The sequence below is a fragment of the Exserohilum turcica genome (assembly GCF_000359705.1).
Source record: "Exserohilum turcica Et28A unplaced genomic scaffold SETTUscaffold_9, whole genome shotgun sequence".
NCBI classification, from domain to species: Eukaryota; Fungi; Ascomycota; class Dothideomycetes; order Pleosporales; family Pleosporaceae; genus Exserohilum; species Exserohilum turcicum.
In genome coordinates this window covers 1,247,558-1,270,031 of record NW_007360310.1, presented here as the reverse complement: position 1 = coordinate 1,270,031, position 22,474 = coordinate 1,247,558, and the positions used below count along the sequence as shown (strand labels likewise).

The window sequence follows — 22,474 nt, the reverse complement described above, 5'->3', positions numbered from 1 at the left end:
GTCCTGCAGTCGTGCCAGCTGCCACCCTCTAGCCGCTATACATTTAGAACGTTGTAAGTACCCGCCCGCTCTCCCATCGTTACCTCTCCCCACCTGCCACCATCCGTGCTCCCCACTATCCAATCCTCGACCGTTGCTGCTTTCCAAGCGCCCCGGCTCAAAAGCCCAGCGCTTCGCCCACTGCCACGCCTTTTCCCTTTCTCCAGCAGGTCTCTTATTGTAATTCGTCGCGCGTCGTTTTTATCAACTGTCTTTTGTACCCCCCCTTCGCGACTGGTCTAAGCTGGGCTGGATTATAGTCGTTGTTTTCTTTCCCTTGCCCCAACTTGATGCACCTCGCAACGTCCTTCGAGTAAACCTCGGATATTCTTAGCATGGCCGCCAACGATAAAAAGCTTACTCACATTACGATTGAAAGACGAAACTCCAAAGAGTCTCTCGACGTCCGGACGCCACGCATAGCTCGCTTCGCCGAAGCAACCTCAGTCCACTCGCCCATCGACCCTCCTCGGTCGCCGTTTGAGTACCCTACCAACCACTACAAGCCACAGCCCCAGATCACAGACACCGGCTTTGGCTACATGCAATCAGTCGAAATGGAGGAAACCGACCGACGCTACCTTCCTCCGCCAACCCCAAAGACTCCTCTCAAGAGTGCTTTGAAGTCACCTGGCGCCCCTCCACGGACCCCAGGCGGCGCAATGTCCATCATGAGCCCTACCTTTCGGGAAGAGCAGCAGCTTGAGAAGCGCGAGGCAATGACCGACAAGGAGCAGGCAAAGGATCTGGTATGTCTCTACTGCAGCCTTCTACATATGCAGTCACTAACAGAAACCAGAAAATCAAAGTACGCGTACGGCTAGCAAAGATCTTCCTCCGAGGCATCAACTTTGCATGCTCACTCATTGTTCTGTCCATGATCGCAACTGCATTTTCCATTTTCAACGCCACCAAGCATTTGCCACCGCGAAACAACCTGCCACCATGGGCTGACAACACCAAAGTCTGGCCTCAAGTCCTCTTGCTTACCATCGCTTGCATCTCTCTGTTCATGTCGGTCGTCGTCATCATTGCTTACTGGAGAGGAGGCCACCACCGAGCTGAAAAGGTGGCTGCTTACTACACCGTCTTCGCCGTTGCATTCTTCATCTTCAGCATCGTCATGTGGGGTGTAGGTGCAGCCGTCTTCAACCAAAGTAAAGCCCAGAACAACAACAAGGATATGTGGGGCTGGTCATGTGTTGATAATAAGCGACGACATCTCTTTGAGGACGACATTTCCTATGCCCTCGTGTGCCGTCTTCAGGTAAGCACCATCTTATCTCTCCGTACCATGATCGATTCTAACCATGTATCAGAACTGGGCTCTTGTCTGCTGCATCATTGAAGTCGTCATCGAGGTCCTCGTCATCGCCATTTACGGTATTGTTTTCTACCGTTTCTGGTCCAAGCGCAAGCTCCGCAAGTCCATGGCCATGCGCGACCGTGCCCGTTCCGATCTGTACCTTGCTCAACTGCGTTCGCAATCCGCACCCAACACTCCTGGTTTCGGTCCCATGTCTCCTCGCTCCGGCGGCTGGCGCCCACCGCCAGGCCACCCGATGTACGTGGACCCGCACTCTGCGGCTGAAAACGGTGAAAACGACAAGGTGCAATACGCATACGCGCGTGAGATTGCCCAGCCCCAGCCCTTCACTCTCCAGGCACCCCCAATCAAGGTCACTGGTGCGACGCCCAGGGTTGAGCAGGAAGGCTTCGATGCACCTGCACGCACAAACACTGTCTCACCCCCGCTGCCCTCTCCAGCATTCCAGGAAAGGAGAAACGACCACGTTGGTGCTGCTCCAGGCGAACAGCAATACGACGCTGTACCCATTCCTGGAGCCTACACCCCGCTAGCATCACCTTCATACCCTCCACCAACGCAACAGCAACACCCACCGGCACCCGCCGGCTTTGACTTTGGCCCAGCAGTCACTGGTCAACGATAAATAAAAGTTGCTTTTTGGGTATTGTGATTTAGCGCGCATCGTTTTTCGTCCCTCTCCTTTCTCTTCTCTAACCTTTATCTGGATATCTGCGAAATTGAACCATATTAACCGCGCGGCAAAGTGGGGTTGCATGGTTGTGTAGCGAGCAGATAAAATCGCACATGAGGGTGCGGTATCGGTATCAGCGATAGCAGTAGTGTCAGCAGGAGTATCAGCAGCAATAGCATAAACGGTAGTTAGTACTGAGTGAGTAAGTAAGTAAGCATGCAGAATTTCAAATCTAAGCGCCTAGACCCCCCCCCCAGACGGCAGAAATTACGCAAATAAGACCTTTTCTGCGGCCTTGTTGCTCGCGAGGGGGGGAGACAGGGTGGTTGTGATGATGCCCGGAGGGAGGGAGGGTGTTGGGCGAGACGCTGGAATGTACTGTGCTGTGATGCGATGTGATGTTTTGGAGCTGGCTAGCTGGGTGCGCGCTTGCAGGGGGGTTGGAGTGGAGTGTTGATGGCGTGTAGATATTTGTGTGTGTGTGTGTGTGTGTGCGTATTGTATAAATGAGTATTATGTGTTTTTGAGGCACAGAATAGCGTTACGAGTGTGAGAGTGAGACTGGGAGAGTGGGTGCGAAGGGTGTTCCTATTATTTCCAATATTTTAATTTTATTCATGCCAGATGCATAAGGAAGGAAGCGGGAATGAGCATCATCACGTTTATGCAAGCGCGTCATCATGTGTACGTAGAGTGATTTTTTTTTCAATTTTCAGGTGTAAGGCAATTTTGATTTTGATTTCGTTTCTTTGCTCCATCTGTTCTGTTCTGTCTGTTGGCATTCTATTGCATTTCCATTTCCATTTCCATCCTCATCTCTGCTGTCGTCCATCTCGTCAAGAAACAAACGATACAGAAATGGAGAGATGGCGATAGCGATCGAGAGAGATATAGAGAGCCATGATAGTAGTATCGATGATAATAATAGTAGTAGTGGGTGAGAGTAGTCATTTACTCAAAGGTATCAAGCGGGGATCCAAACTTTCCTTATCCAAAGGCAAAGTTCCAAAAAAAAACACAGCATATATCGAACAGTTTAGCGATCGATAGTAGCAAAAAAACCAGAGTGACAAAGGGAAAGTAAGAAAAAAGGAAAATCAGCTACGGCCAAAGCCGGCTTTGCAGAGAGGTTAGGAAAAAAAGGAAAGAGAAAAAAAATGTACAACTCCAGAACATTTGCAGTACTCCATGTATGTACATGAGAGGTGGGGATGTCTAGGCGCTAGTGTAAGCGTAATGCTGTTACTGTATAGAGTTTTGTGATTTAGGGAACGGAAAACAGGGAGATTGGTCAGCCGAATGGGTAAGGACATGTCAGATTCATGCATGGGCATGGGGGGGTGTGGAGTACAAGGTGATGACTTTGTTGGATGAATTTTTATTATTATTATTAGGGGTTTGATTGGTGTTTAGGTGTGGTTTTTCTTGGAATGGTGATGAGATCCTTGTTATGTGTATGGTGATGTAGTAGGGTTCGAGTGTTGCTGACGAGACATACACACCAAGGATACTTTGCTAATTACGAATAAGTGCCAAGTTCATCCTCTGCGACTGGACTAAAATTATTGCCGTGGAATCGTCAGTGATGTCATAATTTTACAGCACTCGATCCAGGCGCTGACAACTTCCAGTCAGTACAATGACAGTGACTGACAGCACTCATGCGTCTACGACAAGCAATGACAAGCAAGACCTACGGGTTAGTAGTTACTTCCAAACACACATCACGACCAGACAGCAACCAGCAAAGATACATGACCACACAATGGTTATGCGGAACATTCACCCAAGTGAAGCCTCCATTGTATATGTGATCGTGGACCCGCTCTTGCGAGACAAGGTCAAGCTCCATTGATAGGCCGCAAGTTCAATGCTTGCTCTTTTTGTAAGATACATTCCAGGACTCCGTTGGACCGAACCCCCGAGACCGAAAATGCTGGTTATCGTGCAGAATCTTCACTTCATTCCCTCTTCACCACTCCGTCGATACGCTTATCGGACGATACCCTCGAATCGGTTCTTGTACCACTTGATGGTCTCGGCCTGGTTGACACGGTGGGATGGGCCAATCTTGCTCTTGCACCTCCTGCGCTTGGCGACGCGCTCACCAGGGCGGGTCATGCAGACGTAGAAGTCCATACCGTAGATACTGCGCTCCAGTCAGCCAATGTCTTTTTCTTCTTCACTCCCCAGATCCCACATACCCAATGCTAGGGTCGTACTTGATACCCAAGTCAATGTGCTCGCTGATACCGAAACCAAAGTTGCCGGACTCTGAGAAGTTGCGCTTGCGGAGCTCGTACTCCTTGACCTTGAGGCCACGCTCGAGAATCTCCTCGGCCTTGGGGCCACGGACGGTAACGTGGACAGCAATCTTTTCGTTCCTTCGGATACCGAAAGTACGGACGGTGTAGCGGGCCTTGGAGTAGACGGGGGTTTGACCGGACAGCTGCTCAAGCACCTTGGCGGCACGAGTGAGACGATCACCAGACTCGCCGACGGAGATGTTGAGGACGAGCTTCTGGATGCGGAGCTCCCGCATGGGGTTGGAGGCCTTGGAGTCGGTCTGCCATTGTTGTTAGCTTGAGCGCTGCAAACTGCAGTCCATGTGCGCTGCGTACCATGGTGATTGACTGCGGAGGTTAGTGGGCGTGGTGGCTGTCGAAGTCGCTGGAGTTGATTTCGCAGTCTCGAAATGAATTTGGCGCTGTGGAGGGCTCGAATAAGCGAGCCTAGGCTGGTCACGTGCCAGGCTGCGAGAGCTCCGAACATGAACTTTGTCTTGCGAACAACAACAGCTTCATACGCCCCGCCGATCGCCAACTACAGGGGACAGCTCCTCCACAACCTCGTATACCCATTTCCTGAGCTCAAGTCGTCTTCGGACGCGCAAAAACAAATCATGTCTGGCGCCGCCAACCGCCAGGGAAAGATGGTAAGTGAATTCGCTCCGCAGCTCGAGGCCTTGACCTGAGGGAAAGACGCGCATAGAAACTGACTGACGCCTGATGATGTAGCAAAATCTAGTAAGCGCTCCAGATTCCGCTCACAATCGCACCCAACTTACCGAGATTAGATCAACTACCGCATGAAGGTTACACTTCAAGATGGTAGGCAAATGGTCGGGCAGATGCTCGCATTCGACAAGGTCAGTGTCGCATGCTCACTTGCCCAGCACTAAACTAACGCGCGGCTTCTAGCACATGAACCTCGTACTCGCCGACACAGAAGAATTCCGCCGTACACGAAGAAAGGGCAAAGCCGCCCCGGGCGCAACCCAGCAAGTCACCGAGACCGAAGAGCGACGCGCCATTGGACTCACCATTATCCGCGGTGCCCACGTCATCTCTCTCTCAGTCGATGGGCCACCGCCTGCGGATCCTGCCGCGCGACTTGGAGCAAACTCTGGACCTTCGACTGCTGCAGCGCTGGCCGCAGGACCTGGTGTTGCTCGTCCTGCTGGACGTGGTCTGCCCGTTGGCTTGACTGGACCAGCTCCTGGTGTCGGAGCTCCCGGTCCTGGATTTGGAGGTGGTTTCCCTGGTGCTCCTGGAGGATTTGCACCACCTGGCTTCCCAGGTCGTGGAGGTCCGCCTGGTGGACCACGTACGTTTCTCCCAAACGATTTAAGTGACACTTGCTAACATTTGATAGCTGGATTCCCTCCCGCCGGTGGACCTCCCGGCTTTGGAGGACCCCCAGGCTTCGGTGGACCGCCTGGCTTCCCTGGCCGTGGTGGCCCTCCAGGATTCGGTGGCAGGTAGACGGGCAGCAGCGGGCAATTACAAGGGAACACTACGAAAAGAAACAGGCATTGGAATGGCGAGCTGTGAAAGCAATGCGCAACCAGGTTGCTAATATCAAGGAGCGCATCGGGGGACTGATAAGACAAAGTCCAGCAGACCATGGGCTCCGCAAGAGCTCCAAGATTGAAGCTGTGCTCAAACACTGCAAATAGCACTCGCAGGATGAGCATACCGAATTCAAAAGTGTACAGTTCGGTTGGAGGGTTTAGGATATACCAACGGCTCGAGAGCCTCAATAAGAAGCAGTCACAACATGCCATTGAATGCAAGAATCCCCGCTGTCAGTTGGATGATGTAGCTATGCTTTGAATTGCTTTTGATTATGATTTTGCCTATATACAGCCATAACCAATCCAATGCCCTGTTTCCCGGAATTACCATCGGTATTAATGGGCACGTGATGTCCCTCTCGCCGCGCATTCCCATCGCAGTTACGGGTTCCCGGAGGGCAGTTCGCTCGGCCCCAACTGAGGCTTGGCACTCGAACCCGTTCCGCATCTCGCAAACTGCGCGCGGCCCACGACCACGAGCTTACCTCCGCACGCCTTCCCGCCCGCCGCACACAGCCTTTTGACCGCCAGCAAAAGCGAGCACAGGGACGTCGCAAACATGGCCGCCGCAATCAAAGCCCTCAATGCGAAGATTCGCTCAAACAAGTACACGGATTACATCTGCTCGACCCGTACGTTTTAAACCCGCTTCCTCGGAGTCCGCACCCGCACCAACACCCGCAACCGCAACGTCGTCCCATGTCTGTGAACAAAACGACATGTGCCGCAGTCATGGAGGGAGAACACACAAGGGGCAAATGCAATAAATACTTCTCGTTGGGCAGGAAATGCTAACAGCGACCTTGGCAATGCAGATTTCTGGGGCCCAGTGAGTAACTTTGGAATCCCGATCGCGGCCATTGCGGACATGAGCAAAGACCCCGAAATGTACGTTTTTGCCTCTGTTTTTTTTTTCTCTTTCTACCCAAATGACTTCACCTCCTCCCTCCAAAGATCCACACCCTTCACTCTTGCTAACACATCCCCTCCCTCTCCAACAGCATCTCCGGCCGCATGACGGGCGCCCTGACGCTCTACTCTGCAACGTTTATGCGCTACGCGCTGGCCGTCAGCCCAGCCAACTACCTGCTCTTTGGCTGCCACGCCATCAACTTCACCTCGCAAGTCGTCCAGGGATACCGATACCTCAACTACTGGAATTTCGGCGGCCGCGACGCCACGCTCGCTGGAAAGGCGGATAAGGCTAAGGACAAGTTGGAGAGCGTGGTTTCCAAGTAGAACTGTGGCATGGGAGAGAGAGAGAGAGAAAGGCGGGAGAAGGAAAAACAGAGGGTGTGTGTTACCGAGTGGAATAATACACATATTTGTATCTCTCTTCTTTCCAGGGAGGAGGGGAGGGTTCTTGTTCACACGAAATACATGAATCAAGGACAAGTCTTTCTCCTATTCTTCTAGCTGTCTTTCTCTCTCTCTGCCTTTTTGTCTTTTTTCTTTCTTTCTTTCTTTCTTTCTTTCTTTCTTTCTTTCTTTCTTGTGCTACCTTACACAAATACTCACTTTAGGTTCCTACCCCCCCCCTTTTATTATCAAAGTCTTGGATGAATGACTTGAACAAGAACAAGACATGGGACATGAATGTATGCATGCAAACAAAAAGAAGAAACTCGCGCTTAGCCATGAAAAAAAAACCCAAATCTTTGATACAATGCAGTTTACTCGCCCGAATTTACATTACATTAAACTGCTCCTGCCCCCAATCTCCGTTCCACCCTGCCCGTTGGGCAAATTGCCGTCTCGACCATCGACAAACTCAGTGTAGATGCGCTTGAGCCTCATTCTTTCCTGGGCCGAGATACTGCTGCGGCCCGAGGTAAGCGACGACTCGATATGTTTCCACTGGATCTGGGGGTCTTTGCGCTCGCCAGCATCTGTTTGCTTTGCGTCATGTGCGTTGTAGTCGTTGGCGTCGTCTTTGGCGGGATCCACGACGCCGCTGGCGGAGCGCTGGATTTGTCTTTGCTTTCTGCGGAGGGCCTGGAGAGCGGCGATTTTCTGGGCTATCATTGCGCGCTCGGTGATTTGGTTCGAGGTGCGCATTGCTGAGTCGGAGGAGGAGGGTCCGGCGTTGTCGTCGTTGTCGCCGTAGCGGAAGTAGGAAAAGTCGGGGATGCCCTTTGTGTCTTTTGCAGAGCCGCTGCCGTCTTTCTTGTTGCCGCCTGCGTCGAGCTTTGAGGGGTCAATGTCGCCGAGGGCGTCGTGGATGGCTTCAAGCTGTGCGTTGTAGACGACGGCTTGCAGATCGGCGCCTGAATATCCCTCTGTTCTGCTGGCGATTTCTCGGAGGTTTTGGCCAGTGGCGTCTGACGAGAGGACGCTGGGCGCGAGATGTAGTTTAGCGGTTACGGCGCGGAGGATGTCGATGCGCTCTTCCACGTCGGGCATGTCGCAGAGAAGGGATTTATCGAGACGACCTGGACGGAGCAGGGCAGGGTCAATGAGATCTGGGCGTGAGGTGGCGGCCAAGACATATACGCCTGAAAGACCCTCGGCACCATCCATCTGTGTGAGGAGCTGGTTGACCACACGGTCCGTCACACCTGTAGAATCATGGCCACGCTTTGGTGCAATCGAATCGAACTCGTCAAAGAAAAGAACACAGGGTCGTGCTGCTTCGGCTCGTTCGAAGAGATCACGGACTGACTTTTCAGACGCACCAATGTACTTGTTGAGGATCTCCGGACCTTTGACTGAAATGAAGTTGAGACCGCATTCACCTGCCACTGCAGAGGCGAGGAGTGTTTTGCCGCACCCGGGGTAGCCGTAGAGAAGAAGACCTGAGCGCAGACGCAGCGGGCATTTTGCGAAAATGGGAGCGTATGTGGTAGGATATTGAAGAGTCTCCATGAGAATTTGCCGTGTGTTATGAAGACCGCCGATTGAGTCCCATTTTGTGGTACTAGATTGTAAGGTGACATTGCGCAGCGAAGCGGGGGTGAAACCTGAGAGGGCCTGGGCATAATCTTCTCGAGTAAGAGACACGGTAGGTGATGTGGATGTGACGGAGCGAATGAGTGCTTCGTTCCGTGCGCGCGAAGTCAAAAGGACAAGATCACCGGGCATGTAGCCGTCTGTTTGCCCTGCAAGATCAAGGAAGTCGATGGTAGGGTCGACAGCGAAGCCATATTCGTCAGAAGGTGGTTTTGGTATGCTGTCGATGCTGGCATGGCTGCGATGGGCAGTGCTTGGTCGACTGTCTGTTGGGGAGGCTGGGAAGGCATGGCCATTGACCTTCTCCTTGGACTCTGGCTTAGCGTCCTTGTAAGCTAGCATCTCCATGACCTTTCTTCTGCCGTCCTTGTTCGGTGCCTTCAAGCTGACGATTTCTCGAACAATGTGACCGCCGACGACGACATTGTTTAGCGCTTCCTTCCCTTGTGCCGTGGCTAACAGCACTACACCAGAGTCCATGGAGCAATATTGGCGGACGATGCTGATCAAACACTCGCTGACTTGCCGGCTTCGACCATTCTCGTTGCCGACCTGGAGCTCAGTCTCCACAGGGCATAGCTTGTCTAGGTCATCCAGAATGACAACTGCATTTCCGCCGCCCCTCGCGCCCCACGATGCCGAGGCAAACAGCCGATTGAGCGTTTCCTTGATGGTCGTAACACGTGTCTCGTCTGTGACCAGTTTGCGACAAGGGAAGTATATGGTGTTGAACAGGTATTCTGTTCGAAGCTGGTGCGCAAGAAGCTGGGCGCACTCGGACTTTCCTGCTCCAAGTCCTCCGGTAAGGAGGACGGATGAGTTGTGCGTTAGATGCGATCTCAGTTGTTGAATCAGAGGATCAATTCCAACCAGATGTGCCGGAGTCTCGGGGAGTGGCTCGCCTTGCTGCCATCCCTTTGTCCAGCTCCAAGGTACTGGCACCTCCTGACCTAGTTCAAGGGGCGGTTTTCTCTCGGGAAAGAGGACCCATGACACTCCAGTAGCTGTTGATGGTGGATCGAATTTGACAATGCCTCCTTGCCAGCCAAGCTCGGAATCCTTGATTGGCGGTAGTATCATGCCATCTGTGACTGGTCCGTCCAGCATACCGTTCTTCTTTCCGTATGTTGTTTTGATCTTCTGTATGGCAATTTCTTGGTCTTGTTTGGATTCCCCGCCAAATTTGAGCGATGCGTTGCTGATTGACGCGGCCGTGGCAAAAGGCATAATCTTGACCGTCTTCACAATTGGTTCCCGCGACTCTTTCGTACCCTGTGACTTGATGGCGGGCGGTTTGGGGGTTTGCGCAGGAGCAGCTTCGATCCGGACGAGCCCGCCGACGAATTTCTCGCAGCCCAGCACCTTGCAGAGGTCGGTCGAAAGCGCCACATGACGGCTATCCGGTGCATCTTCCCATGCTACGAGTCTTGCTACCACGCGAGTCGCAGGCTTCTCTTGCTCTTGTTCCTTGGACATGTCGACGGGCTCTTGCAGTCCTGCAGGCTTGATGACCGCCACAGAAACCCAAGTAGCGCCTCTCAGTGCTTTTGTCAGAAGGACTTCGCTGTCGACCCAGACCTTCAGACCCTCGGCTTCTGCATCGTCTTCTTCATCGAACCACTCCTGAGCCACGCTCCGGTCGACACCGCGCAAGAAGACGACACCCTTGCTCACAGCCTCCTCGCGACCGCTGCGCCGCCGAACTGTGCTTGCAGCGCTCTTTCCACTCTTTCTCGAAGCAGCGCCTACGCTCCGGCTTTCGCGCGTCGAGCTTCTCTCTTTTTGACGTGTCTTGGGCGCAACAATGACTTCGGCGTCGGGAGAGATCTTCACAAAAGGAGACGAGTTCTCCGGCGCAGGGGTGATGGAGGTTACTGTAATGTTGGCGGTCGTAGTAGGGGAGAGGTGAAGCGTCAGGGGATGCGGCGACTGGGCTTGGGGATTGGGAAGTGCGCGGATCTGCGAGAGGAAGTTTAGCTCGAGAAATTGGGCATGCAGCTCGATCATTTCCCAGTCGACCGGCGTCAATGGCTCGATGTTGATGGTATGCGCCTGGGGAGGGTCCAGATGCAGTATGATGCCGACTTTCTGGCCGTCTTGGAGACCGATCAGTCGTGCAAACGTCGCATCGACTTCGACGGCAGGAAGATCCTGCTGGCTGACGGCCGGGCTGCCTCGCAATCCGTCCTTGCCCACTACAGGCGCAATCCTGCGCTTGCTCTGCATGCCCGTCCATCCCATGAAGACTGACTTGGGCGCGACGTTCTTGCTGTCCGAAGCGCCGGGAGGGGGCGGCTGGCGGTACGAGAGCTCGACGACGACATTCTGGGCGACCTGGACACGCGGTCAGCATTGGGCGGCGGTGGAGAGCCAGGGCGGCACATGTTGTTGCGTACAGTGTTGGCGTTGACCAGCACCGAGACGAGCGACGGCGGCAGGTTGACGAGGCAGTTCTTGAGCGACTGCTGGACGGCAATCTCGGCGTGGACGACGTTGCCCGCAGGCTTCTTGGGCGGCATGGTTGGTGTTGGGGGAGGAATGGAAAGGAAAGGCAGCGGGCTAGCGCATGGCGGCCGTCATCATGCCATCAACATCCCCAGAGCTTCATCCGCCTGCCGAGGTCGTCGGCGCCGATGGGCGCTGGGGCGGTGGCGGGCGGCAGTTTGGCGGCGGTCCAATGGCCGCACTGCCCTGGAAACGCGGGTCGACGCGCTCCACCAGCTGGCAACGCGCCCAGCCCCGATTTTGCTACCGCGCATCCCTCCCCGCTGCAATTGTCCCCGAGATATCACTGCAAACACCCACACCCTCCCGGCCCTCTCTTCCACGCAGTGCACTTCTCATCTCGGACGCCATGGCGCTGCTTACCACGAGTGCGCCAGTCAACTACAGCGAGCAGGAAGGTTTGTACACCGCGCGAGCGCTCAACACCATGCCCCCAGCTGATAACAGCACACAGCTGCCTTTGTTGACTTTCTCAAAAACTACAAATCCACCTCGGCCGAAGCTGCAGACCAGCTCGAGGGGCTCAACCTTTCCGGCAATGACGACGACGACGAGGATGACATGGTCGATGACGAACAAGACCCCGCCCACGCGGGCACCAAGTCCAAGCTGAAGTACATGGTCCAGCTGCAGGAAGTCGCAAATCGCATGCGGGACGAGATCCAGATAGACCTCAACGATGTCGAGGCTGTGAGTGGCGGTCAAGCACAGCCAGCGTCGCACAGCTGATAGCCGCCAGTACGAGAAAGCAACTTCCGACGACGAGCACAACCTGAGGTTGATCGAGTCCATCGAGCGCAATGCGCATCACTACATTGACATCTTTTCGCGCGCAGTCGACCAGTGTCTTCCGGCGCCCACGAGAGAACTAAAGTGCGATGCCCTCGCAGACTTTTGCAGCACCAGCACTGACTATGCGCAGCTTCAAAGACGACGTGCTCGACGTGATCATGACACAGCGCTCCAAGCGCAACGAGAGGATGCAGGAGCTACAGGGCGTCGACGACATCACCCAGGCTGCCCCAGAGTCCATGTTTCCCCCGGCCTTGACGCGACGCTATACCCTGAACTTCAAGCCCAGAGTCCCATCTGGCTCCAGCAGCCAGCGCAGTATGAAGGCCCTCGCCGTCCGGAACGTGCGCGGAGAGCACCTGGGCCACCTCATCACAGTCCGCGGTATTGCAACAAGGGTCTCGGATGTCAAGCCTGCAGTACAAGTCAACGCCTACTCGTGCGACCGCTGCGGTGGCGAAGCCTTCCAGCCCGTGACAACGAAGCAGTTCACCCCACTTGTAGAGTGTCCTTCGGAAGAGTGCAAGAGCAACAAGACCAAGGGCCAGCTGTTCTTGTCTACCCGTGCTTCCAAATTCCTGCCTTTCCAGGAAGTCAAGATTCAAGAAATGGCCGACCAGGTGCCCGTCGGCCATATTCCTCGACAGCTCACCATCCACTGCCACGGCGCTTTGGTTCGCCAGATTAACCCCGGAGATGTCATTGATTGCACGGGTATTTTCCTGCCAACCCCCTACACTGGGTTCAAGGCGATCCGCGCAGGTCTTCTTACCGATACCTACCTCGAAGCACAATACGTCTTGCAGCACAAGAAGGCCTACGACGACATTGTGCTTGCCCAGCCTACTCTGCGAAGAATGAACGAGCTCGAGAGGACCGGCCAGCTATACGAATACCTCTCGCGATCCATTGCGCCTGAGATTTTTGGCCATGTCGATGTCAAAAAGGCGCTTCTTCTCCAACTCATTGGCGGTGTTACGAAAGAGGTGGGAGACGGTATGCGCATCCGTGGTGATATCAACGTCTGTCTCATGGGTGATCCCGGTGTGGCCAAGTCCCAGTTGCTCAAATACATCACCAAGGTTGCGCCTCGCGGTGTCTACACGACTGGCCGTGGTAGCAGTGGTGTTGGTCTTACGGCTGCCGTCATGCGCGACCCGGTAACAGACGAGATGGTTCTCGAGGGAGGTGCTCTTGTCTTGTCCGACAATGGCATGTGCTGCATTGATGAGTTTGACAAGATGGACGACAGCGACCGAACAGCCATCCACGAAGTCATGGAGCAACAGACCATCTCCATCAGCAAGGCTGGCATCACGACGACGCTCAACGCTCGCACGTCGATTCTTGCAGCCGCCAACCCGCTGTACGGCCGCTACAACCCGCGCCTGTCGCCGATTGAGAACATCAACCTCCCAGCCGCCCTTCTGTCTCGTTTTGACGTTCTTTTCCTCATCCTAGATACCCCCGCCCGCGACTCTGACGAAGAGCTCGCCCGCCACGTCACGCACGTCCACATGCACAACGCGCACCCTGAAGCGCCTGGGGGCATCATCTTCAGCCCTGCCGAGGTACGACAGTGGGTTGCGCGTGCTAGGTCCTACCGACCAACTGTGCCCAAGGAGGTGGCAGACTACATGGTGGGCGCCTACGTGCGCATGCGACAGCAACAGAAGCGTGACGACGGCAACAAGAAGGCCTTTACGCACACGTCACCGCGTACGCTCCTGGGTGTGCTCCGCCTTGCCCAAGCTTTGGCACGTCTGCGATTTGCTGAACAGGTCATCTCGGAAGATGTCGACGAGGCTCTCCGTCTTGTAGAGGTCAGCAAGGCCAGTCTCTACGCCGACGAGAACCGCCGGGACGACCATACTCCTAGCAGCAAGATCTACCACCTCATCAAGTCCATGGAGGCCAGTGGTGCTGCGGCTGTGGGTGATGGCACCAGGGGTGAGCTCGATCTCCGCAGAGTCCGAGAAAGAGTGCTGGCCAAGGGTTTCACCGCGGACCAATTCGAATCGGCCATTGACGAATACGCCATGCTCGATGTAAGTGCCTGTCAATGCAATGCAAGCTACCGTGTGCTAATGCTCAAAAGGTCTGGCAAACTACCGGAGAGGGAACACGGCTTGTCTTCATCGAGGCTGGCATGGAAGACGAAGACATGGATGCCGACAATGACTTCTAGATTACGCGTAAAGGAAAACGGTGGCAGCGCAAATGGGAGTTTCTGGGCATGGCGTACCAAGGCGTTGGATATCCAAGCGACGCGCAGGGCATGTCTATCGTGTTTGCAGGTATATACAGGGTCGCATATAGCATACAATGAAGCGGTTGAGTTCCAGGATGAAGGCTGGAGGCTGCAGACGGCGCGAAGAGTGTGGCGTGCGGTTGTTATGCGGCCACATGCCAAGGCATGCAACTGCAGCCAGGCGGCGTACTTGGCGGCGTGAACCCTCGCGGGGTCGTTGGCGAAGAGCGGGCGTGGGAGAGCTTGCTTCAGCTTCGCAGACACCGGATATCACGACGTCCTCAGCAGCCAGCTCAGAACTCGGGCCTACTGCTTGCACCGTGACGAGCCTTTTGCACCCACGTCTTGATCCCGGTCTCACCTTCTCAAAGAGGCTACCTCAATCAAGAATTCTTGCGCCTCGCGGTTAGTTGGACGGCGACGATAAGCCTGCGCCCGCTTCCACCTGGCCTCTAACAATCCTGCAGACGGCGCGCATGCCCTAGGCTTTGTAAATCGCATTTCTACCCCAAGTATGGCACCCGGCGCAGCGAACAACTTTGCGCAGTTCATGGTGGTTGGACGTACGTAGGCCCCTCAATTCGCCTGTCAGCCTCAGCCCAGGCCAGCCCAGGCCGCAGTGGTCGACTGTGCGCACGATGCAGCGTCTAACAAGCACACAGCAACATGCTTTTTCCTCGGCATCCTCTTTGCGCAGCTTCCCTACGACTACAATGTCTTGTGGACCACGCCCACTGACGTCGCATCCTACTTCGACATTCTCGAGTCACACATCAAGTTTCTCTATGCCTCGCCCCCCATAGTCTCGCGCATCCTCAACCTGGCCATCGGCACCGGCATCCTCGGCTTCCTCATCAAGCTGTTCAAGCCCAACCAGGCCAACATGCTCTTTGACGGCGCCTCGCTTGTGCTCTACATGGCTGGTATCACCGTCTACCTGACCAACATTGTCAAGGGCTTCAGGGTCGTGACGGCCGGCATCTATGGCGATTTGGACAAGGCCTCGCCAGGCGAAGTGACTGAAGAAGACCAGGGCGACTACATCTCGAGGGAGGACACTCTGCGCGTGTTTGCAGCCAGCAACACAATCTTGGCGCTTGTCTTGGTGGGCGTACTCGTGTTGCAGGCTGGACAGTGGTATGCCAAGAGGGCTGAGGAGAAGGAGATTCAGGAGATTGAGCGCTTGGCTGAGGAAAAGAAGGTCGCGGGCAAGAAGAAGCTGTAGGGTTGAGGATGCGCGTGAGATTGGGCTTCTGGAGAGCAAGTCTTTAGTCTCAAAATACCTGATTGCCTCGGGTAGGTTTACCTATTGAATTTCTCTTCTATGGCGGGTACGTTTGGTGTTATGCCAGTGGCACAGGATGCAAGGGTTATACCATTTGCTTGGGTCATGGCTTTCAAGTTATAGTCTATATTCTGGCTATGTCATGTTTTATTCATTGCAGCAGCACTGAAGAAGCAACTGGATTTCGGTTTTGTCTTGTACAAGCCAAATATTCAAAGGACTACTTATGATTTCGACTTGCCGTGTTAACAGCATACTTTAGTGAACCTGGCAGTGAAGACGGGTCTAGGCTGCCTTCTCTTTTGGCTGTGCAAACAAACGCCAGTCCCATCATCTGCGACAACATCCAATGCGAAGATTTTACGCAGAAGCTGCTTGTACAGAGAACAGTATGTTTCACTTGTGAGAAGCAAGTCCGCAACCAGAAACTTGCCTCAGTAAACAATCGCCGAGCTTCACAACAGCCTGCCATCCCAGTCGCTGATTACGAAGCAAAACAAGAAAGCAAGGCATTATCTACACAAACGAGGAAGCAGCGATAGCTGTGGCAGCAGCGACAACTCGACCCACTCCCAACATGGCAAGCAGCCTGCTGCACCGCCAGCTAGCCAGCATCACCGATACTCTACTCCGAGCGAGCCAGCACCAAGACACCATCCTGCGAGATCGAGCCAACATGCCGTCGAAGCACACGCCCACAATGCCTACTCACACGTTGGAAAGCACGCTTTCAGTCCCCTCTAAGGCGCAGCTTCCTCACACTGGCGGTTCTCGCCGTAGCAGTCTCGGATTCGAATATGAAGACGAGGATTCCGGGAGCGCGGCTGGCGGGTGCCAATTGCAAGATACAGGTATTGCGATGACGTTGCGTATCTGTGCTGAGACGCTTTGCGGGTTTACGGGGCTGACAATGAGGTACAGCTGGTCAGCAGCAGGCCGACCGATGCGAAAGCAATGATGCGGACAATGACATTGATGCTACAGCTCTAGTCGCAGAACCTGGATGCGCGGTGCAAAGGTCTTCCAACATCGGTACTCAGGACGGCTGCAACGATGTCGAAGATCTGAATCGTGCTAGACTAGCAGGAGTAGATCAAGTGTCTACAAACAAGTCCGAGTCTGTCGATGACCCACGGGAAATGATTCGAGAGATCAACCGACAGTCTTTGATTGCAAATAGACCAGGCACTGATCAAGTCGATGTGAATAGCCCTAGCGACCCGAAGGCTATGCTTGCAGATCTCAATAGGGAAAAGGAAGTGCTGAGTCAGGATCGATATAAAGATGATGGTGACATTGAGGCGGTACATTGTGAATCAGCAACAGGACAGTCACTTTCCAACAAACTGGAAGACCAGAATACTCTACTTACAACTCGGACCATGACTACTGCGGGGGTGAAGGGAACGAGCCACCAACATTCCCAGGGCGACACAGCTGAAGCACTGGATCCTGATATTATCACATACGTGGTGGCACTTATGCTCGAGAGTTCTGGTTACAAATGGGAAGAGATCAACGCCTGGTGCACGTATCTATTTGGCAGCGGCATGAACACATGCACGTCCGAACAAGAGAAAAAAACAATGATTCAGAAAGAGAACACCCACGCACTCAAGAAGACTCACCTCCGACATCGCCTCATCCTGTCCAACCTCGCTGCCGATGTGGAATTGAAAGACATCCGCATGTTCTTCTCTAAATACCGGAGAGACATGTAAGTACTGCAGCCCATTACGATGATTCAGATTCTAATCTCACCACACATAGCCGCGCCATGACCCTCCTTTCTGAATGCGACCCTGTCAAGAGGACTAGAAGTGCACATGTCGACATGTTCACTAGGAAGGCTGCAATCCGTGCTTCATTCGAGGTCGGACAGATTTTTGGGCTTGTAGTCAAGATCCAGCTGGCATCGGACTGAATGAGAGAGACGAATGGGCGTTGCTATGGGCGGGTAGAGTTGTTTGAGCATGTGTAGCGGATCAGTGAGGGTTTAGTAGTTAACTAAGTAGGCCCTTTTCGATCTTTCCATGCGAGCTAGGATGTAGTATCACAGCGAGGAATTTAGATTTCATTCTATTTACATACCAAACGGGACTAAGTATTCGTTTTTAGTCTTGCGGTCATGGATGTGCTTGTGTGGAGTATATGTACTTGTGTGAAGTTGTGTATATTACATACCACCATCCTCACCTTATATCATCAGAAATAATCATCTATGGCTTTTTAATTTGACTGCTGAACCCATCTCCTCCACCACCATCACGACTACAGCACAGCACAGCATAGTCTATGCCTCCTCGTCGTCACATTATCGCATTCCACTCGAATCAGGACAAAATATACCCAATATAATAAGAAACAAGGCGCCGGGAATCGCATGTATATGGGAGATGTAAGTTGTGAGATGTAAGATGACAGAACAAGCACTGTCAAGCTAAAGTCAACATCAAACATCAAAATCAAAGTCAAAACCAAGCCCAGTCTGGGACGAAGAGTGAGATTGGAAACAATACGGCCCGAGTCTTTGATGTTTGGATGTTTGGATGTTTGGATGTTTGGATGTTGGAAGAGGGGGGTGGCATGAAGATAGCGAGTATCTAGATAGATAGATAGATAGATAGCTAGTTGGTTAATCGGTTAGTTAGTTGGTTAGTTAGTTAGTTAGTTGATGTTTCTGAGAAGAAGAAGAAGAAGAAGAAGAAGTATAGCAAAAGACCATGTGTTACTGTACTGTACATGCGATAATCACAGTATATCTCTCGATATACTTGGGCATGCCACAGTGCATCTCTCTCTCTCTCTTTTCTTTTCTCTTTCTCTTTCTCTTTTATTAGAGACTTTACAGCCATGGTACCTTTATTCTTATACACAACACATCTCATCTCACCTCACCACATCACATCATAGCATAGCATAGCATAGCAATCAATCGCAAACACGGCTCATATCATTGGTAGTATAACCCAATCCTATCCCATCCAATTCAATCCAATCCAATTCGTATTCTCGCTATCCCCCTCTCCCTTAGCTATACCAGCGCCTTAGTATCTACACACTCTGCCGTGGGACCGGATATCCCTTCCTCTTCTACTTCTACTTTCTCTTCCTCTTCCCTTGCCCTGCCCTGCCTTCCTTGGCGCCAACCATGCACATGCACACGCACCCTTTGAAACAAACGAGCGTGACATTTCAGGAGATAAAGTTAGTCTCCTCTCCCTTTTTCCTTACTCTCCTTTACCTATCTACATGCCCTTATCCACCTCCCCAAACACAACTAGTCAGGTCCCAAGCGTCAAACTTTCTTGTGTGGGTTTCACACGCCACGCCAACACTACACCTCGTTACATACCTACATACCTAATACAAGCCTTGCATGGATGCCTGTATGCATGTCAAAAAAAAGGGGGGGGGCATGTACCATTCCAGCCATGTGAACGAGCGTGCGATATTTTTTGCAGCTCGTGCATTATTGCTTTCAAAAAAGACCCAACACTTATTGTTATTACAGGGGTAGATGTGGCATATAGCAGGGCAGATTTGTATGTATGTAGGTTTTTTTATCTTCTATTTTATCGGGCAAGACGGAATAGGAAGGACGGAGGAGAGCGCGAGAAAAACAGAGCGAAACGCACGGATGTTACCGAATTTGATTTTTTTTTCTTATTATTATTATTATTATTATTATTGCCAATGGTTTTTGATGGTTTCGTTTCGTATCGTGGTTTCGTGTTGTGATGTTTTTTTCCTTTTTGGTCATATCCACAAAATACCCTTTGTGATGGGAGTTGCCCCCTTTTTTTTTTGTTTGTTTGGCACGTGTCAAAGGGCCATGAGAGAAACGGTTGGCCTCGTTTTTGCTCATTATTACATGCTTGGGCATGACACGGGACGGCAGCGCGCCCAGCTTTTTTTTTTCAGGCCCGCGCGCCCGCGCCCGCGTCTCTCCCCCAGTCCCAGCCCGTCGCATCGTCACATCCAGCGCGTCGGGAAGATATGAGCGAGCGAGCGCGCGTCTAAGTAAGTAAGCATTGACGTTGCTGTGCCTCTTTCTCTCCCTCTCTCTTACTGTATCTGAATGCCAATATCACCTTGCCGCATCGCCAACAGCAACCCTTAATTCTTGCGACCCACAACAAGACCATGGCGACATCAGCTAGATTGAAAAAAGGCGGCATTAACACACGGGATGAACTGGGCGGTTGCGGCACGGTTTGTCCTTGATCCTTTTGGCAGACACAGAGTCAGAGGCAGAAGCGCGGACAGACGCCGCAAAAAGCCACCATGGCCACTGCTAGCCCTAACAGCCGATGAAGCTCGATGGGATCCCGATGGCATGGCATGCTATGCGCGATATGCGAAGGGCGTGTGCCGCACACATGCATCGACTCGTAGACATTATTGACAGGATGAAGCGAAGGAGTGGCGAGGCGAGGCGAGGCGAGCGTGCCGCGTGTGTGTTGTTGTCACACTTCTCTCCCTCCCTCACTTAGGTGTACATGCTCCGACTATGGTTCGGCAGTAGGCTCGGTCCAATGCTACGCTTGGGGTGATGTGTGCATGGCGCGAGGCTGTAGGACGAGGGAAAGCTGTATGTGTGACGGGGATGTGTGCTGTAACGAGGGTGTGATGTGCGCGCAGTGTATGATGTAGATGGGATACGAAAATTGGAGTGGGCGTGGTTGGGGTAGGTAGGGTAGGTGTAGAGTGATGGATAGAAATGACTAAGTACACCTACAGTATGTGAAGCCAAGACGTGACCACTTACACGTATCCACGCACTGCAAAAAAATCCCAACTGTGTAACTGCAATAATACCTACATACATACATACGGGAGAAACTGAATTGCCACAACTAAGCAACAATGATACCTCGGCTTTTTGCTGTCCCAGAGCAACGGCACCCTACTGCGCACCCCTCGCTCCAACTAACCTCACCGGCTGCATCTCCAATCTCCAACCCCTCCATCCCCCCCATTCACGCCTCCATCTCGCCTCCACCTACCCACCCACCCACCCAACCAACCAACCCAACCCAACCCAACACCACTCTTCACATGACCTCACCTTACCCGTCGCCGTCACCGACACCGACACCGACACCTGAACAGCCTATCCCACCCTCAGTCACTGAATCAGACGAAGAATAAGAAGGAAAGGAAGAGGAAAAAAAAAATCCCTAGCGCCGCCCGTCTCCACAGCCCTGGTTAAGCGCCCACGCCTTCGCTCCCCCCCCCCGACATCCCTGCTGCAAACGCCTTGTGGCATTGTGATTCGCTGGCTGCTAAAAGAGAGAGAGAGACTCAAAGTGGCTGCATGCATGCATGATGCAGATGCGTATGCGCATGCACGACGTATGTATGTAGGTAGGGTAGGTGTAGGTAGGTGTGAATCAAGGAAGCGGGAAGGCAAGGCAAGGCAAGGCAAGGCGAGGCGAGGGGAACAAAGTGTTAGGTTTCGATATGCGTGATATGTGATGCTGAGATGGAGCATGTATATATGTCTTCTAGCGACGTCTTGGTGTAAATAGTTAGGTAGGAGGAATGTATCAAAACAAACGAGGATACATTACATGTATTCACATTTCCGTGTGCATCTCTTGTCCTTGTCTTCCTAATCTGGACTAGTCTGGACTAGTCTGGACTAGTCTAGGCTAGACGCACTTACACACACTTACACATACACATACACATACACATAGATAGTAGTAGTAGAAGAGAGAGTACACACACCTTACACCTTACACCACACTACATTACACTACACTACACTACACTACACTACATTAATATCCTTACATAGGCATACAGAGAGAGAGAAAAGTAGCCCTTATCTCTTAATCTATCTCCTTACCTCTTTTACATCTAAACTCTACATAACGCGCTAAATCAAGTACGTATACCATCTATCTACGTCGTACGGTATACAAGCCGCACTTGGCTATGTACATGGGTAAATAGAAATGCTAGCCAGCCAGCGAGCGCATCCTATCATGAATGAAGCCTTTTTTCTTCACCGGACGCACATCCCAACATCCCAACACATCCTCTTTCTTTCTTTCCCCCCCCCCATTCCACTCAGCATACAGCATACAGCATACAGCATACAGCATACAGCATACAAGCCACAACCTACAACCTACAAGCGGCTCGCTCTCCCCATTTCCCATTTCCCATTTCCCATTTTCTACCTCCATAACCCCAAGGATAGTTCGACATGTACCCAACGCACCAACCTCCGCAAAACATGCATATAATATAATATAATACAATACATATACATATACATATACATAACGCAGTTCATCTTAGTTCCATACTATTCAAACCCCCAAAAAAACAACAACAACAATTAATGTTTGAAATAAGGATATCATGGTTTGCCTCTCTTGTCTCTCTGTTAGTCTCAGTCTCATATGAACAACACAACACAATACAAAACCCAAAAAAGTAAAAGTAAATGTAGATGTAAAAGTAAATGTAAAAGTAAAAGTAAAAGTAAAAGTAAATAGAATATGCCTACAAGTACTCATCTGACCTTGGACTTCCCACCCTCCACTACCCCCCAACTACCCCTGCTTAGCCCAGTTTCTTACCGCCTGCACACGCGCACCACACTCTCTCTTCCCTACAGTAACCCCCCGGCCCCGGCCCCGGCCCCGCACACACCACACGCACTAACCACTTACCACTAACCACTAACCACTAACCACTACATCCACACACACACACACACACACACACACACACACACACACACACACACACACACACACACACACTACACACACACA

At 52.4% G+C, this 22,474-nt stretch overlaps 8 protein-coding genes across 8 annotated transcripts; 6 read left to right on the top strand and 2 right to left on the bottom strand.

Moving 5' to 3' along the window:
* Window positions 1-260: 260 nt before the first annotated feature.
* Window positions 261-2,140, top strand: SETTUDRAFT_166405 (uncharacterized protein). Its single transcript, XM_008033372.1, has 3 exons — window positions 261-788; window positions 839-1,306; window positions 1,359-2,140. The coding sequence occupies exons 1-3, from the start codon at window positions 375-377 to the stop codon at window positions 1,989-1,991; spliced, it is 1,515 nt and encodes a 504-aa protein (XP_008031563.1). The 5' UTR covers window positions 261-374; the 3' UTR covers window positions 1,992-2,140.
* A 1,891-nt stretch (window positions 2,141-4,031) lies between these two features.
* Window positions 4,032-4,663, bottom strand: SETTUDRAFT_35885 (uncharacterized protein; the record flags this gene model as incomplete). The annotated part of the gene is made up of 3 exons (XM_008033067.1): window positions 4,032-4,188; window positions 4,244-4,605; window positions 4,661-4,663. The coding sequence occupies 3 exons, from the start codon at window positions 4,661-4,663 to the stop codon at window positions 4,032-4,034; spliced, it is 522 nt and encodes a 173-aa protein (XP_008031258.1).
* Window positions 4,664-4,941: 278 nt separating this feature from the next.
* SETTUDRAFT_35884 (uncharacterized protein) lies at window positions 4,942-5,803 on the top strand (the record flags this gene model as incomplete). Its single annotated transcript, XM_008033066.1, has 5 exons — window positions 4,942-4,974; window positions 5,057-5,065; window positions 5,116-5,187; window positions 5,240-5,645; window positions 5,694-5,803. The coding sequence occupies 5 exons, from the start codon at window positions 4,942-4,944 to the stop codon at window positions 5,801-5,803; spliced, it is 630 nt and encodes a 209-aa protein (XP_008031257.1).
* A 584-nt stretch (window positions 5,804-6,387) lies between these two features.
* Window positions 6,388-7,371, top strand: SETTUDRAFT_166402 (uncharacterized protein). Its single transcript, XM_008033371.1, has 3 exons — window positions 6,388-6,527; window positions 6,711-6,783; window positions 6,897-7,371. The coding sequence occupies exons 1-3, from the start codon at window positions 6,455-6,457 to the stop codon at window positions 7,132-7,134; spliced, it is 384 nt and encodes a 127-aa protein (XP_008031562.1). The 5' UTR covers window positions 6,388-6,454; the 3' UTR covers window positions 7,135-7,371.
* Window positions 7,372-7,551: 180 nt separating this feature from the next.
* Window positions 7,552-11,363, bottom strand: SETTUDRAFT_144188 (uncharacterized protein; the record flags this gene model as incomplete). The annotated part of the gene is made up of 2 exons (XM_008033370.1): window positions 7,552-11,178; window positions 11,241-11,363. 2 exons carry the CDS (start codon window positions 11,361-11,363, stop codon window positions 7,588-7,590), a joined length of 3,714 nt encoding a protein of 1,237 aa, XP_008031561.1. The 3' UTR covers window positions 7,552-7,587.
* Window positions 11,364-11,666: 303 nt separating this feature from the next.
* SETTUDRAFT_166401 (uncharacterized protein) lies at window positions 11,667-14,375 on the top strand. The gene is made up of 5 exons (XM_008033369.1): window positions 11,667-11,747; window positions 11,804-12,039; window positions 12,089-12,222; window positions 12,272-14,189; window positions 14,240-14,375. The coding sequence occupies exons 1-5, from the start codon at window positions 11,699-11,701 to the stop codon at window positions 14,327-14,329; spliced, it is 2,427 nt and encodes an 808-aa protein (XP_008031560.1). The 5' UTR covers window positions 11,667-11,698; the 3' UTR covers window positions 14,330-14,375.
* Window positions 14,376-14,722: 347 nt separating this feature from the next.
* On the top strand, window positions 14,723-15,902 carry SETTUDRAFT_166400 (uncharacterized protein). The gene is made up of 2 exons (XM_008033368.1): window positions 14,723-14,955; window positions 15,055-15,902. Exons 1-2 carry the CDS (start codon window positions 14,907-14,909, stop codon window positions 15,615-15,617), a joined length of 612 nt encoding a protein of 203 aa, XP_008031559.1. The 5' UTR covers window positions 14,723-14,906; the 3' UTR covers window positions 15,618-15,902.
* A 352-nt stretch (window positions 15,903-16,254) lies between these two features.
* Window positions 16,255-17,601, top strand: SETTUDRAFT_24505 (uncharacterized protein; the record flags this gene model as incomplete). The annotated part of the gene is made up of 3 exons (XM_008033003.1): window positions 16,255-16,528; window positions 16,599-17,394; window positions 17,448-17,601. 3 exons carry the CDS (start codon window positions 16,255-16,257, stop codon window positions 17,599-17,601), a joined length of 1,224 nt encoding a protein of 407 aa, XP_008031194.1.
* Window positions 17,602-22,474: the final 4,873 nt, after the last annotated feature.

What these genes read in the sequence shown, in the direction of transcription:
- SETTUDRAFT_166402 (XM_008033371.1), top strand. Translation starts at nt 6,455, where the DNA reads ATGGCCGCCGCAATCAAAGCCCTCAATGCGAAGATTCGCTCAAACAAG. An exon ending in GGATTACATCTGCTCGACCC is followed by an intron (nt 6,528 to 6,710) that starts GTACGTTTTAAA and finishes TTGGCAATGCAG; the next exon opens with ATTTCTGGGGCCCAGTGAGT. An exon ending in ATGAGCAAAGACCCCGAAAT is followed by an intron (nt 6,784 to 6,896) that starts GTACGTTTTTGC and finishes CCTCTCCAACAG; the next exon opens with CATCTCCGGCCGCATGACGG.
- SETTUDRAFT_166400 (XM_008033368.1), top strand. Translation starts at nt 14,907, where the DNA reads ATGGCACCCGGCGCAGCGAACAACTTTGCGCAGTTCATGGTGGTTGGA. An exon ending in GCAGTTCATGGTGGTTGGAC is followed by an intron (nt 14,956 to 15,054) that starts GTACGTAGGCCC and finishes ACAAGCACACAG; the next exon opens with CAACATGCTTTTTCCTCGGC.
- SETTUDRAFT_166401 (XM_008033369.1), top strand. Translation starts at nt 11,699, where the DNA reads ATGGCGCTGCTTACCACGAGTGCGCCAGTCAACTACAGCGAGCAGGAA. An exon ending in CAACTACAGCGAGCAGGAAG is followed by an intron (nt 11,748 to 11,803) that starts GTTTGTACACCG and finishes AACAGCACACAG; the next exon opens with CTGCCTTTGTTGACTTTCTC. An exon ending in ACGAATACGCCATGCTCGAT is followed by an intron (nt 14,190 to 14,239) that starts GTAAGTGCCTGT and finishes AATGCTCAAAAG; the next exon opens with GTCTGGCAAACTACCGGAGA.
- SETTUDRAFT_166405 (XM_008033372.1), top strand. Translation starts at nt 375, where the DNA reads ATGGCCGCCAACGATAAAAAGCTTACTCACATTACGATTGAAAGACGA. An exon ending in AGGAGCAGGCAAAGGATCTG is followed by an intron (nt 789 to 838) that starts GTATGTCTCTAC and finishes AACAGAAACCAG; the next exon opens with AAAATCAAAGTACGCGTACG. An exon ending in CCCTCGTGTGCCGTCTTCAG is followed by an intron (nt 1,307 to 1,358) that starts GTAAGCACCATC and finishes ACCATGTATCAG; the next exon opens with AACTGGGCTCTTGTCTGCTG.